The sequence below is a fragment of the Hyposmocoma kahamanoa genome, unplaced genomic scaffold, assembly GCF_003589595.1.
Source record: "Hyposmocoma kahamanoa isolate Upper Pololo Valley unplaced genomic scaffold, ASM358959v1 64, whole genome shotgun sequence".
Lineage (NCBI taxonomy): Eukaryota > Metazoa > Arthropoda > Insecta > Lepidoptera > Cosmopterigidae > Hyposmocoma > Hyposmocoma kahamanoa.
The window spans coordinates 11,070,876-11,086,581 of record NW_020653852.1 but is presented as its reverse complement, the minus strand read 5'-3'; the positions used below and the strand labels follow the sequence as shown (position 1 = coordinate 11,086,581).

At 33.0% G+C, this 15,706-nt stretch overlaps 2 protein-coding genes across 2 annotated transcripts; one reads left to right on the top strand and one right to left on the bottom strand.

Annotated features, from left to right (window-relative positions):
• Positions 1 to 449: 449 nt before the first annotated feature.
• LOC113230869 (serine/threonine-protein kinase prp4-like) lies at positions 450 to 2,588 on the bottom strand. The gene is made up of 2 exons (XM_026464971.1): positions 2,502 to 2,588; positions 450 to 2,261 (listed from the first exon to the last, which is right to left on the bottom strand). Exon 2 carries the CDS (start codon positions 2,205 to 2,207, stop codon positions 450 to 452), a length of 1,758 nt encoding a protein of 585 aa, XP_026320756.1. The 5' UTR covers positions 2,208 to 2,261; positions 2,502 to 2,588.
• A 2,984-nt stretch (positions 2,589 to 5,572) lies between these two features.
• Positions 5,573 to 14,514, top strand: LOC113230752 (pentatricopeptide repeat-containing protein 2, mitochondrial-like). Its single transcript, XM_026464830.1, has 9 exons — positions 5,573 to 5,750; positions 6,037 to 6,256; positions 6,867 to 6,969; positions 7,236 to 7,430; positions 10,681 to 10,777; positions 10,997 to 11,085; positions 11,478 to 11,591; positions 11,903 to 12,010; positions 13,555 to 14,514. Exons 1-9 carry the CDS (start codon positions 5,660 to 5,662, stop codon positions 13,684 to 13,686), a joined length of 1,149 nt encoding a protein of 382 aa, XP_026320615.1. The 5' UTR covers positions 5,573 to 5,659; the 3' UTR covers positions 13,687 to 14,514.
• Positions 14,515 to 15,706: the final 1,192 nt, after the last annotated feature.

Below are 15,706 nucleotides of genomic sequence, written 5' to 3'. Positions count from 1 at the left end.
AGTTAGAAATAATATATAAATGTCTACATGTACTAAGTTTATTATTGCTTGTAGATGTAATCTATCAAAATGCAGTTTTATATTTGCAATATGAGAATTATTTTGAAGTTAGATATGCAGTAACTAGTACTAAAGAATCTCATTACGTTTGTAATAATCCAACCAGGAAATCAAACAGTTTAGCTTAAGCACTTGTCAATTGTCTACATTTTCTCAAGATTTAAAACTGACGACTGTCAATTTTCCTTTTTAATTGTGATAATATTTTGAGCACCTGAAAACTTAAGTTTAACGTGATATTTAGGTTGATGGCGTATAATTTTGTTGTTTGTCTTTTAGGGTACTAATAAAGTAATACTTTCAAATTGTGTATTATTTGTATACCTTCATATTAATAAAACAAATGTGAAATATAATAAATTTATTGCAGAAGAATAAATTAATTTCATTTATTTTTCTAGTGGTTCTTGAATAAATGGATGTGTCAAGCAATCAGTTGCTGTGTATCTTTGATGTACATCATAAATAATCATTTTATCTAACATATCTTTTAGTTGACCCACCTTTTTTTCTTCATTTTCATGTGCACATTTGCAATACGTATTCAGTTCTTTTTGAAGGTCTCTGGTAATAATAACATTACTCACTTCAGTATATTTTTCTCGGCCAGAGAACTCGTCCCGTTTGTGGAGGATAAAATTGTTTTTGAAATTGAAATGCTGGTCCTTAAATCTCCCTTTTCGTATCATTTTAGTGGGGAATTTTCCTTTCATGTCCATGAAACATTTCAGCATTTTATTGTTAGAACTCCCGGCAAACATTATTTTGCCGGTCGCCATTTCGAAAATAGTACAAGCAGCAGACCAAACGTCAATGCTATGTTGGTAGGGTATGCCGAGTATGATCTCAGGGGCTCTATAGAATCTGGAAACCATATACGGCGTTGCTTCACTGTCATCTGCATTTGCTGCGGAGCCAAAATCGCACAACTTCAAAACGTTTTTCTTTTCATTAACTAAGATGTTGTCTGGCTTAACATCACCGTGGATTATACCAATTTTCTTCAAAAATCTTAGTGCTATAAGTAACTGCCGACTATAGCTTGCTAAGGCTTTCATATTAAGGCCATGTTTTCCATATCTCTTCAAAATGCATCGTAAGTCCATACAGAGCGACTCCAGGACAATGCAAAGGTGGCTTTTGTGCATAAAATGTGTTGTGAATTTTATGCAGTGGTATTTATTTTCGGGATCAGCTTCTGCTATTTGTTTTAAAATCAACACTTCTTTTAGACCAGTTTTGTACATAAGATCATTGTTTCTTATGATTTTTATCGCCACTTCAGTGTTGTTACTTTTATTGATTGCGCGCACCACATTAGCAAACACACCTTGACCCAGTATATTTTTAATTACATATCCATCTTTATTTATTTTATCTCCAACTTTGATGTTATAATAACCATCAGGATCATCCCAATTGTCAGTTAACTGTGCACTATTTGTTTCAGTATTGTCTTGTGTCACCTGATCTGGTTTATTATCTGGATTAAAGTAATCTATCTCTGAAAACATATCAGGTATTTCTTTCACTGAAGCTTTGGTTTTCTTCATAAAAGTTGAGTTTTGACTACTTTCGCTAATATCCTTGTCATCACTATTAACATTTGATGTATTGATGTTGTCTCTGTAGTTTTGCTCAAATCTGTCTTTTCGTCGCATGCTCAATTTTTCGAGTAGTAATTTGCGCTGTTGCCTTCTTTGTTCGATAATAGTTTCTTCATCTTCGGAATCAGCTAGGGTGTGATCTCCATAAGGTTCTAACACTGGTTCAGTAATAACATGTTTCTTTTTTTCTATCATTGAGTCGATATTGCTGCTGCCTCGCCTTTTTCGTGACTGTTTTTCCATACATGGTCCAGCTTTTGAATGCTGAGATTGGGACTGCTTATATCTGCTTGATTTATGTTTGCTTTTTAAATCACTTTCTGAATTTTTTGCAATTTTTTTTAGCTCTTGCCTAAGAGATTCTCTTTGCTTGAATAAATCTTCAATACTGGCTCTTCTTGTAAGTAGTGGAGGTGTTTTTGGTTCTACATCAACCCTTTTGGTTTTCTCTCTGTAATATCGTGTTCTGGATTTATCAGTTTTTTCCCTTTTGTACTCCCTATAGGAGCTGCTTTTTGTATGCCTGTGACTTACCGACATTTCTGTAACTCAATTGTTAGAATTTGCTCTATATTTTTAGCTATTTTGCAGCATCTGTAAAGACACATAGGATTAGAATCCATACAATATAGAAATTTTATTATGAAAAGATCAATTTGGTTGCAACAACTAGTCAATAAAATCTCTTTTCAACTTTTTCAATGCTGTATTTTATTGAAAGCTTTTTCCACTTTCATGAGAAAGAGGTTGAAATTGTCTAGATTACAAATAGTAAAAAAATTCTCATGAAATTGGTGGGGTATCTATTATTTGTTAAACTATGTCAATGATTACATTTCTACCCTCTGCATTTTCGAACATTACTCAGTGAGCAGTTTTCTGTTGCACTTAACCGCTCAGTCTGACTTATCCTAGTTATCCATATAGTATCCTCATTCTCAACATATTCCACTCATTTGTGAGTGATTTCCTCATTTTACTTTACCATCCATGGTTTTGTATTGCCTTTCAAGCTTTTTGAGCTAGAAGAACATAAGAAACAAAATTATATTAATCAACTTACAAGAATTAACATACATAATTGGATCAATTTAAAATATTATAATATTAATAAATACTCATCCAAATGCTCCAAGGTTTTTGTATTCAATTAAGCAACAAACAAATTTGTAATTTGTGGTACATTTTACATCAAATTGCCATTTCCATGAATTTTGAAAATTAAAGAGATTAAAATATTTAGTAGCTAATGAAAGTTACATTTATAAATCTAAATTTTCTATACAAATAAGTGTTAATGTATGGTATTTTTCACATGAAAACAATTTACATTTTCAGTCATTAACAAGTTTATCAGACTCAATTTGCACTCAATGTATAAACCAATCAGCAACTACAAATACATTTCACTAAGAGGTTTGATTCATTTTCAATTTCTAGCAAAGTATAGAATCTTGAAACCAGACCCAAAAGTACTTGGTGTAACGGGCAGGTGTCCGCAAAGTAATTTGGAATATAGAATACCTTCAAAATTGTTCTCAATCCTGCACAACAATTTAATTATCCTCTGATTAGAGGCTAATTTACAACTAAGTGCACAGAAGTTATATAACATACAAATAGTATGCAAAATTGACATATCAAATTCATGTTAACGGCACCATTAATTGAAAATTCTGTAAATAAACACTAATATTATTGTCTGTAATTACAACTTGCAGAAGTTAACTAGAGCCATTGTACTTTGTTCTGTCTCACTTCTTTCAGATTATGACTACTGTACCAATCAAGAGAGACAGAGCAAATGCAGTCTCAACTTCTGCCAGTTGTATGTCCACTTACAAGTTAAGTTATCCAAATCATTACTTTTTTTAAATTAGAAACTTGGGCATTATGTATAAACAACAGCACTCAGACTACACATTTTTGTTCCAAAATCACCTCCCGTGCAACGGAACAAGATACGTCAGTGTGTAGTTTGATATGCTGTTGACCGTATATGACGCAAAGTTCTATTATTATAAACAATTTTGTGACATTGTCTATCTTAAGGTGTGGCCCACTAGGCAACATTAAACTCATCTCCTTTGAAAACAGACAAAAATATTAGGTGGTAAAAGGTTCATTTGTATTATATAAAAATACCAACTGTACACCCTGCGGTGCACGTATTTGGAATTATTTCTGTGAATATCACAATTTGATCCAATATATTTTTCACTAAATCACTTGTAGAGAATATCATTACCACTTCGTATTTTATTCACAGAAAATATTCCATGTTATTATATAACACACCACAAGTTTGGAAAGTACACTCTAAAGCAAGAAACATTGATTTTTCTAGTGCTTGTTTTTATCATTTTAACATTTTTAATTCAACCAAAAAACACGCGAGTTCGAGAGCTGCTGACAGCTGAACAAATCAGTGTTACCATTTCTCAAGTCATGTACATATAAATAATAAAAATATTAAGCATTTTTATTAATTATTATACCTTTTTTTAAATAAGATCTTTGTTATTGTACATAATAAAGTTACTTGCTGGGCTTTAAACTTACAGGATGGAAATTTCCATAGTCTAATGTTTTAAGTAGTTCCGACCAATGTTTTTGTCAAGTCAAGCAATCAGTTAGTAGATTTTTTAAATCCTTGTGTGCACAAAATAAAAAAGACCTGTCGTTGGTTATCTTATAGTTGGCTGAAACCATGATAAGTCAAACCATGCGTTAGCATCTAATAGTCTGTGGCTGAAACGCTTACCGCGAAAAGCCAAGAGCAATAAGAAAAAAAAAAACCTTTGCTTATAACTGTCCATCCTATATGCTTAATAACCCGTAGACTATTTACATAGATTTCTATCCTCATAGCCGAACAGTCTAAGTTGAAACTAATAAGATGGAAAAATAAGTTTGAAAGCATTAAAAAGGTTTTCATCCTCCCTCTACGGTTTTCAGCAATTTATGACATAATTGTTCAACAACAACTTTATTATACAGGGTGGTAGGGATAGTGACGTCCAAAAAGAAAATGTATGTGCCTCACATTGAGGGGTATCCAAATCACCCCTGTGTATGTTCCGCGATTTGTCGTAATTTTCGAGTTATGATTTTTTATGGATTTTTTGAATTTTTCAACCGGATCGGATTTAAATTTTTTTTTTCAATTTGTACAACAACTGCGAAAGTTTTGACTCAACGTGGAAAATTCGCGTTCGAGAGAGTCAGACTTGAATTTTCAACGCGAACGCGAATTTTACACTTTGAGTCAAAACTTTCGCATCTTCCATTGACGTTACGAAGCCGATTATCTTGTGCGTTAAAGTACAGTTCATAAAGATTGAGTTACAAAAAAAAAACCCGACAAAATGTTTTACTTATTGAAAAAAGAAACCGGTTGAAAATTAAAAAAATCTTATCTCGAAAGCTACGAAAAATCGCGGAAGAGGGTGATTCGGATACCCCTCAATGTGAGGCACCTAAATCGAGTCGAGTACATAAAGCTAATCGGATTCAGAACACTTCGATATGTTAACCGAATCGATCGATTAGATATCGTTTTCGAATCGAATGGCGACTTCAGAGCTATTCAGAACATTCGAGCTGGTCGTTCGATTCGGATTCGTACGATATCGTTATCGAACATCGTTTACGGAGTTAGTCGGTGAAATAGATTATTAGACATTTGACAATTATTTTTTAAACATTTATAAGACTATAAAGGCTTAAAATATAGAAATGCATTAGTCTTGCATTAAAATAAAAGTTTTATAAATAAAACGTTAAAGCCTGAATTAGAAAAACGTGAATTAAAATGATTGTTTAGGATGGATGCCGAACGGAGTACATGCTTAGACCCCCAGGCCATCAAATAAACAAATTAAAAAAATTGATATTAGTCTCCTGTCAAATTGTCGGTCAATTTTCTCTAACCTAAAAGAATATCGGCTGTTGAGTAATTTGTTGGAAAATATTTAAATCAAAAATTTAAAATGTCATTCATTGTGCGAACTTTAATAAGGAACTCATTGAAATACAATATTCGTACATTTACTCCGCTTCGGACTTTTCATTTCACGCCAGGTAAATTTCTAATAAGATTTTACGTTTTATAATTATATATTTCTTATTCTCTGATATTTTGAGAAAAACATGTATTTTACAAGTGATATTGGATTTATGTAATCATATAGTGCTACCTCAACCTTACCTAGGACCTCATTTATTTTTCACCGGTTCATACGTTAAGGCTTGCTCTGATGAATGTGTAACCTCCCTCGAAAACTCAAATTGAAATTACGCTTACGCGTCTGAGCAACTAGAACTTAAACGTGACTTTAAAGCTTATGTAATAAGTATTCCTGTGTAGTATGCTGTCTATATTCACCGGCGTCACTTGGCGTTGACGGCTATCTTCAATCAAGGAAGAAGACCAAAGAACAGTTTGCAAACTTTGCTGATAAGTTTCGATCTAAGATGAAGGATTTTGTTGCTGACCCAAAGAACATGGTGTTTACTGAAGATTTGAAGAATATGGTTCACATGGCTGAGCCTACTGACTTGGAACTGGTTGTTAATATGATCAAGAAGTAAGCAAATTTGTGGAAATTTGGTCTCATATAATTACGTCATTGATATAACTAAATGGATTTCAATAATATTTTGTAGATAATTTTACAACATACTCTATAATTGTTATAGAAAAAATTCTCTAAAAAGTAGATATTCTCATAGTAAAAAAAAAATAGACATGGTTCTTCCCTATAAATAATACTATTATTTGGATGTAACCAGATAATAATTATGCTGCAGTAAAATATTTGTTTCCGATGTTACTTTTTTAACCGACTTCAAAAAAGGAGGAGATTCTTAATTCAATTGCATGTTTTATTTTTTGTTTGTATGTTATGTGACATACATACAAATTTCTATGTTACGTCAAAATATTACACGGCATTTGTAATCAGATTTTGATGATTCTCTTTTTGTTGGACAAAAGGTACCTCAGTATTGGTCCTATTTAAATTTGAAGAAAATATTTCGCCTCTAAGGGTGGCTAACTAGGGGATGAATCCGGTTTCTTGCACTTTCCGGTAATCAATTTCAATAAAACTTGGCAAATAGATGTAATTCCATTAACTTTTGAGGTCGAATTTTTAGTACTCTGTACTGAGATTATTTTATTTATTTTCATTTAAGGTTCAACACTCAAAACACAGAATTCAGGTTTGGATCATTTGTGTTTGGGCCTGTTGTGATGAGAATGTTCCACTTTTTAGATGCACCTACAGAGGCTTTGCTGGTAAGATATTGTCATTGCAATTGATTTATCAAATATACAGATATATTGAGATGAACTTATATAAGAAGATGACAGGTTTTGATATATTTATTATTACTTTGACAGATCTAATAATTTTTCTAACAGAAAATATGAGAAGTAATTTAATTTAAATGGTAATCTCATTGTATTGATTCTCACAATGTTATGTATAACCATGGCTGTGGTAGTATCATATGAAATTTTCAGGATGTTATGGGTGTGACTGACTTACTTTTTCATTACAGTGTTTCAATGACCCAGCAAATAGTGGATTTTTTGACCAACTGATCTCATATCAAATCTTGTTAGATCTCTTATACAACCATCAAATGTATGACGAAATGTTCAATGTGTTTGAAAAAATAAAGGAACGCCAAATTAATATGACTAAATTCCCTAAATATCCTGTGGTTTTGATATTTGCTGCTTGCTATAAACAAGTAAGTGTTTATTATACAGGGTTTCCAGTAAAGAATAGATAAGCCTGAAATGCCTTATAATAGAGCTTATGAACATTAAAAAAAATGTAAAGAAAAATATATCCCAGGTAGTACCTAAGATATATAATTTTTTTTTTCTTTAAATTTAATTATTTTTACCTTATTTTACGTTTTTGTACACCATGACTACAAGCTAATCAATTCCTTCGGTTTTTTGGCGTCATAATATTCTACATTAACTGTGCTAATAGATAGGCAGTAAATAGTATGACTATGGCACTTAAATTAAAAAAAAAAAATTATTTCATTTTTCAGTGCAAAATTTTTTTTTTCACAAAGTTTAAGCATCTTTGTTTCAAAAAAATATTATGATAACCTGAGTGACCAACCATTCTAAAATAATGTGTGTTTAAAGCAGATTTCAAAATGGTATAATTCATTATTGTATCTAATATAAATAGAAAATTATTGCTATTAATGAGCAAAAGGAGTAAATTTGACTAAAAACTGAGTTTTCAAAATTGGACCACTTTTTGTCCTGAATTAAGCTTGACCATTGAGGTTTAATAAAAAAAACAATATTAGACATAAATACAACTTTATTTACAATTTGTTTACAGCAAATGTTCAAACTGTTTGCCACCAACTCTGATGCAGGCTCTACATCTTTGAATAAAAGCCCTTTTGAGTAGCTGCGTATATCGTTGTTCACTTATTGTTGCAGCAGCTGCACTGGCACGGCTACGTAAGTCTACCAATGACCTGATCGGCTTACTATACACAATTTCCTTCAGGCAGCGCCAATAAAAAAAATCCAGTGTATTTAGGTCCGGTGAACGCGGAGGCCATAAAATTGGCTCCAGACGGCCGATCCATCCATCGATCCATGCATGTTACTCAGAAGGAAGAATGCCTGGTAGTGGTGTTTGTGGTACTAGCACTGGAAGAATACCTCGTGGTGGAAACGAAGAGATAGTGCTTGAGGAAATTGAGCAAGATCCTTCCACCTCGACGAGAGTAACGGGAATAGGAAAATCGACTGTGCATGATATTTTAAAGAAAAATAAATTCCATCCCTACCACGTTACATGCGTGCAAACTCTCCAACCGAGAGATTACGCTTCAAGATTACGTTTTTGCCGACAAATGCTAGGTAAGATAGAGGAAGACCCGCAATTTTTTAACAAAGTTCCAGAATTTTAACCCTTAAAAGAGATGGCTATTTAAATCTACATAACCTCCGTAGCTGGGAACTTCAAAACCCCCATCTTATGCGGGATGACAGATCACAGTACCAGTGTAAAATTAATTATTGGACGGGAATATTAAATGGAAAAGTAATAGGGCCATTTGAACTACTGGGGAATCTAACTGGTCAAACTTATTTGGAGTTCCTCCAGAATGATCTGCCTACTATAATGGAAGACGTGCCCGAGGAGCTGAGAGAATTCGATTGGTTACAAAATGACGGCTGTCCTGCGCACTATGCGGTCCCTGTTCGAACATATTTGAATAGAACATACCCAGACAGATGGATCGGTCGTCTGGGGCCAATTTTATGGCCTCCGCGTTCAATGGACCTAAATGTACTGGATTTTTTTTTATTGGGGCTGCCTTAAGGAAATTGTGTATAGTAAGCCGATCTGGTCCTTCGAAGACTTACGTAGCCGTGCCAGTGCAGCCGCTGCAACAAAAAGTGAACGACGATATACGCGGCAACTCAAAGGGATTTTATTTGAAGATGCAGAGCCTGCATCAGAGTCGGTGGCAAACAGTTTGAACATTTGCTGTAAACAAATTGTAAATAAAGTTGTATTTATGTCTAATATTGTTTTTTTTATTAAACCTAAACAATGGTACAGCTTAATTCATGACAAAAAATGGTCCAATTTTGAAAACTTAATTTTTAGTCTTTACTCCTTTTGCACATTAATAGCAATAATTTTCTATTTATATTAGATACAATAATGAATTATACCATTTTGAAATCTACTTTAACCACACATTATTTTAGAATAGTTGGCCACTCAGATGCTTAAACATTGTGAAAAAAAAAAAATTTTGCACTGAAAAATAAAATAATTTTTTTTAAAAATTTAAGTGCCATAGTTAGTCATACTATTTACTACCTTTCTATTAGCACAGTTAATGTAGAATATTATGACGCCAAAAAACCGAAGGATGTAATTAATTTGTAGTTGTGGTGTACAAAAACGTAAAATAAGGTGAAAATAATTTAAATTTACAGAAAAAAATATATCTTAGGTACTACATGGAATATACATATTTTTCTTTATATATTTTTTTTCACGTTCATAAGCTCTACTATAAGGCATTTCAGACTTATCCATTCTTTGCCGGACGGCCTGTATAAATAAAATATAGTAATTCAAAATATGTGTAATAAAATAAAATTAAGTCACATGTGCATGATGGCATTAGTTATGACCATAGCCTTATTTTCTTAAACTCATATCTTCAAGCACAAAGTTACTCAAATGCAAAGAATGGATTGTATATACAAATTTTGCAGGCTGATTTCACATCATATTCCCTTCCTATTTACACACTGGCTTTTTCCTATTCTTAAAGTAATGCATCTAAATTAACACCCTTGATAAGAAATTTAAAATCAATACAAAGTTTTGCCATCTCCTGAATAATCACTCTTTATAAGATACGAGTTTGAGAAAGTAAGGCATCGATAAGGCTGTGCATGCCAAGGAGATCTGCAGTGATGCAGACAACAAGACCTGGAGAATGCCAGGACCATTTACTTGTGGATAACCACTCGCTCTCCTGATCATAAGCGTGTCAATGGCTAATAAATATCATAAAACATATTGAGTTGTTAAGTTTTTATGATTGCTGCACATTAGAAATTAAATTGTTTTTTCCATGTGACTGTGGGACCTGTAAATAGCCTATAATGTTGGTGTGTTTCAAAAGACAAATATACGCGATATATTTCTAAGAAAAAAGAAGTGATAATGGAATAGAGTTTTGCTCTTTTTCAGTGTTAGTTTTCATATTATTTTGATCATTGTTATTGATTATTAAAAAAACTGAGTACACAATTTATATTAAAAAGAAACCTTACCATTATCATTTCACAAAATCTGAACATTATCTTAGCATAAAATATTATCATAGATATTCAAATTATATTCAAAAAACAATGTCAAATTTATTTTACTGTAAGTTTATTCATTTATTGCGTATTGCATAAGATCAGTTTTTCTTTTTGTAGAATACGCCTAAGAGTTTCGAGTACGCATCTAAACTATGGTCTGAAATGGCCAGTGCAGGCACAAGCCCTCTACGGCGAGCATGTACTTTCTTTGCTGGTTGGTATATAAAATTGTATTCTACTAATTTTTTCATCTTTATTTCTGGATTGAAGAGTACCCAAGACAAAATAATCCTGAAATTTTGTTCAACAAGCTGGTTGAATAGCATAGCAGCAATTGAACAGTTGGTTAATATTAGTGAGTTAACATGGGATTAGTGAAATGATTGAATGTAATGTTTTTACTTTCATTAATATTTCTTTGAAATATTTTCAGCATTGGCTTTGAAGCAAGGCGCTCCACACATTGCGTTAGAGAGTATACCACAACAAAAGCAAAATTATATTACAATGAGGAACATAAAGGTAGAGTTATTAAATTATTACACAAATACGGAATAATACACTTAATATGCACTGTACAACAAGGCCACTGTCTGCCTTGTTTCTTACGCATCTATTACCTACAATATAATTCACTCTTTTCTTTATAATACCAAGTGACGGGACGAACAAGTCGTGCGCCTGGTGGTAAGCGACACGTCTATCGATAACAGGTGCAGTGCCGTTCAGAGCTTTAAACCGCAAAGATCTTATGGGCACTGTCACTGCATCCACCACCCTGATACATAAGTTGACAAGTCCCATGTGACTGTAATTTCGCTAGCACCCTTACCCTTCTAAACCGGAACACTCACAGCTACCAATATCAATTAGAATTAGTATAGTATTTTTATCATGCACTTTTTGCGTTCCAGGCAAGGGCTTTAGCAGAAATGGGAAGAGCAGATGATGCCCTACCTGTGTTGAGACAAGTCTTGGAAATTGACAGACCAGATCAGAAAGACAAACATACATTCTTTGAGGAAACTGTATGCGGTTTTATATATTTTCCAAAATTGTTGTGGTAGCATTATTACTCTACCACAAAATGGGAATAGTGGAGGGGAGGAGGTTATAGGTACATCGTATCGGCGTCGTACCCACAACTTGACCACTTCAATCAATTGACTGAAAGACAGCATTATAGTCAAGCTGTAGCTCTACCTACTTATGTATATACTATGTCTATGCAAATTGCTAATAAAGATGATAAATTGTTAGAACACTGTTTAGTATTAAGGCGAAGTTGCAAATTTAAAAAAAAAAATTCTCTTATTATAATTCTTGAAATGTTTTGCAGGTAATGATGGTTCGAGAAGCAGTTGCGAAAACGAACAATAAAGATTTACAGAAACAGTTTGATGATATCGAAAATGCGCTGAAAGATCGTGGACTTATTGATAAACAGGTATTTATAGGTTTACTTTAGCTAAGTTACCTTGTGCATGTGTAAATTACGCCTCAGCTTTTGTTCAACTAGTAACTTTTCATTAAAGTACAGTCTATGCCTAAGATATCTGACCTCTTCATGAAATTAATTTTGATGTAACTTTCTCAATGCATCATTAGAGAATGACGTTTCAAGAAACTTTTTAAGCTTTTAATCTTTAATTACATTGCATAAATACAAACTTCATCAACAAAATAGCTGCGTAAGATGGCTTTCAGCACCAAAAGATCGGCTAGGGGATCGGGTATCTTAGGGCATCGACTGTATACCATTCTTCGTAGACAGTTCACTATGCGTGTGTATGTTAACTACGAACTCAACGCCGTAGAAGATGCTCGAATAGAGCTCGCTCTTGCGTTTCAGAGCCATACAGCACTTGCAGCCTGGTGGTAAGCTGGCATGTTGCCGCGAGTACCACTCTGACCTGTTAATTGATTAGTTGTGCAATGTAGTATTTGTAAATACGCTCTTTTATCTCGTTAACTAAAGGTTTTTTTGAGGGACTTTGAGCAGTCATACCGGCACATTTAGCGAAATAAAAAAATAAAAAACTGTATAAAATAGTAGTACCTAAATAACGTTGAGTATATTTAAATAAAATTTTGCAATTAGACATAAAGTAGCGATTCAATTAACATCTTTTAAAATCGACTTAGTACTTACTAACTCTATCTTTATTAAAATAAGAAAATAAAATGAAACAATTTTTTTTTTACATTTTGTGGCAAAGAAACATCTGAAAATTTAAAAATTGTAAATAGTGTAACATTGATTAACTCAAGCTTTTAATAAATAAAATCAAAGTTTATCAACTAAAGCTTACGAAAGTTCCAAAAACGCAAAATTGACCTCGAACTACTCAACAAACATAAACAACAACTTTTGTTCCATGAATTTTTTCAAAACATAATAAATTTACGCAAACTTTTAAGTTTTTGTTATGCTATCTGATGTTTTTTAGATCTGTATTTTGCAGTAAGGTAAGTTCAAACGCGCAAGCGTCCTCCGCGACGATTCCCATCTGTCCTGCACAGAGCTCCGTTTAGAGCGATCTATTTAAATAAACTTATTTTTGAATGAAAGTAAAATCTGACTAATTATTAAAAGTCATAGAACAAAAGTTGTTGTTTACGATGTTAGTAATATAGGCCTGCGAGGTTGTTGGTATTTTACAAAAACCTCTGTATATATATTATTATTATATTTTGAGGCAGTCATATATAAGCTCATTGTTTTAACTGCCTCTGTAGCTGAGCGGCTACCATGATGGACTGCCAAGAAGAGGTCCCGGGTTCGATTTCCTGGCTGGGAGAAATATATGTATGGTCTACATTTACTTCCCTCGTGAATTTGGGTGTAATTTGTTGATTGTTACAAGGTTACCCTTATTTGGGGCTATAGGAGTGTGCGTTATTTATTATTGTTATTTATTGTTTTGATGGTTTAAGTTTTGGATGTGTCTATCATAGTATTAATGTATAGATGTAAATTTTTGTTTTTAGACTTTGGATCAATTAGTAAATTCAGAAATAACAAATTTGCCTAAGAAGCAAGAGCAACCTCGTGGCGTATCATTCCAGAAGAAGATGCCTTTTAGCCATCGCAGACCACATCACCGACTTTACTCAGAATGACAATACTGAAAACGATATTCCTCGTGTACAGAACGTCAGTTGTAAAATTGCAATTTTTTTAAAGTTCGCTTGCAATACGCACTTGTTGTCTGGGCAGTACGCTCAACGGTGATATTCTCTCTCTAGAACACGCATTTAGCAGTTCTAATCCAGTTGTGCCAACGTAAGCGAACTGCGCTATTTTGCTGTTGGAATCCAGACTATCTGTACACACCCTTGTTAGTATACCTTTAAAATTTGTTAGTTATGGTATGTTTCTTGTAGTATTTTTGTGTGTAATTTGTGAACGCAGACGCGAACGAATGGAACACGTGAGAAGAAATTTGGGAAATGTATGTTAGTTTTTATATTTAATGTTTTTGACGTGTCAAAATTTGACATAATTGTGGTTAATTAAAAACAATAACGTGTCGTGAATAAATCTCAATATTGTATTCTGAATAAAGACACTGTTATATAATCTGTAAAAGTTATTTTAGACGTCTTACGGATATCTTGAAGCTTTTCCTTTTATATGAATTAAGAATGAATGTAGACTTAATTGATGTATGTCAAAACAGAAATGAAAAATTGGATAGTTCATATGATACATTAATTCATAAATCAGGAGCTCGCAACAAATGACACCAATTGTGTGTAATGTCATTCTTTAGGTTTAATGCCACTTAGAACCTTTATGCCCAGCGCTCACTGGCGCGGCGGGGCGTATGGTAAGGGATCCTTCGGCATTTTTACAAAAGATATAAAATTTATATTCAAGAGTAGAGATGGCAATAACAGCTACTTGTCAATAATGAATTATACTGCTATGTTATTTTTCAATAACTGTTATTATAAACTGTTGTCGGTTAGCTTGTTATTCTGTTGTTATGTAGCTTTACATACAACAATCATACCATATGACAATGATAGTGAAGATCACTTTTTTGCTAACTCTGATTATTATGGTACAAGAGTAAAAAAGCAATTAACACAGAGTTACATACAAAACACAAAAAATCGTGTCGCGTTGAGTCAGTGAAAACAAATCTGTTACTGTTATAATATTATTGTTGCTGTTGACCACAACCATTTCACCAATAAACCAAAAACAAATTGGCCGTTTTTGGCACCAGTTGTAGTTAAATTGAGTTATGTTGATATCAAATGTTGATTGTTGTTGAGCCTGTCGATATCAAATATCAAAATCGATATTATTTCATTTGCATAAAGCACAAAATCGTAGTTTCCAATATGTGAGTTCTAGTTATAATAAATTCTTTTAGTTATAATAAGATAATAGATAACAATAAAATAAAAAATGAGAAAGCTATATACGCTCTGAAAGATTATAACCGTAAGATTGCAAGTCGTAGCATCGTTAAACCATTTGAATAGCGTCATTTTTCTCTAATGCTTATTGCTATTCTGCCGCCGTTAGTTGAAAGGGCGTTTGTGACAAAAACTCAAAACTGAGAAAATAGTAATTAAAGAAATTAAATAAAAAAAATATCTGCCCTTCTCTTGCTTAATCCGCCTAGTAATAAATAAAAATAGTGACAGATGGGCCTTTTTTTACTGATCACGGCAATATAAATAACGAAATTGGCACTGACCTACGACTAATGACCGCCATTAAGGAAATAGTAATCGTATAAATAGGTAACAACATTTTTGTATAAATGTCACATGCGCCCTTTCAACTAACAATAGGCAGTATTGCATGCTTGCTAGTGTGCGTGACGCAACAACAGAATAACAACAAGAGGTTAGGTAGTTGTTCGGTAATAACAATAACTCAAACATTGTGTATGAATAGTGCGTTATATGTTATTTTAATAATGACCACTCGATTTAAGAGATACAAATATGTTAGTGTGTCTACGCCAGTTCAAATTGTTTTTAAGTGACAGAATGAAGTGAATGGAATGTCACTTGGTTTTTGTCTAGGTCACAAGGTTTGCAGATTGATATTTTGAAGGACCCGTGACTTGCTCATGGAATTTTAAAAAACTGGTTTTACTCATCGAACTTTACGAAC

What these genes read in the sequence shown, in the direction of transcription:
- LOC113230752 (XM_026464830.1), top strand. Translation starts at nt 5,660, where the DNA reads ATGTCATTCATTGTGCGAACTTTAATAAGGAACTCATTGAAATACAAT. An exon ending in GTTGTTAATATGATCAAGAA is followed by an intron (nt 6,257 to 6,866) that starts GTAAGCAAATTT and finishes TTTTCATTTAAG; the next exon opens with GTTCAACACTCAAAACACAG. An exon ending in CACCTACAGAGGCTTTGCTG is followed by an intron (nt 6,970 to 7,235) that starts GTAAGATATTGT and finishes TTTTCATTACAG; the next exon opens with TGTTTCAATGACCCAGCAAA.
- LOC113230869 (XM_026464971.1), bottom strand. Translation starts at nt 2,207, where the DNA reads ATGTCGGTAAGTCACAGGCATACAAAAAGCAGCTCCTATAGGGAGTAC.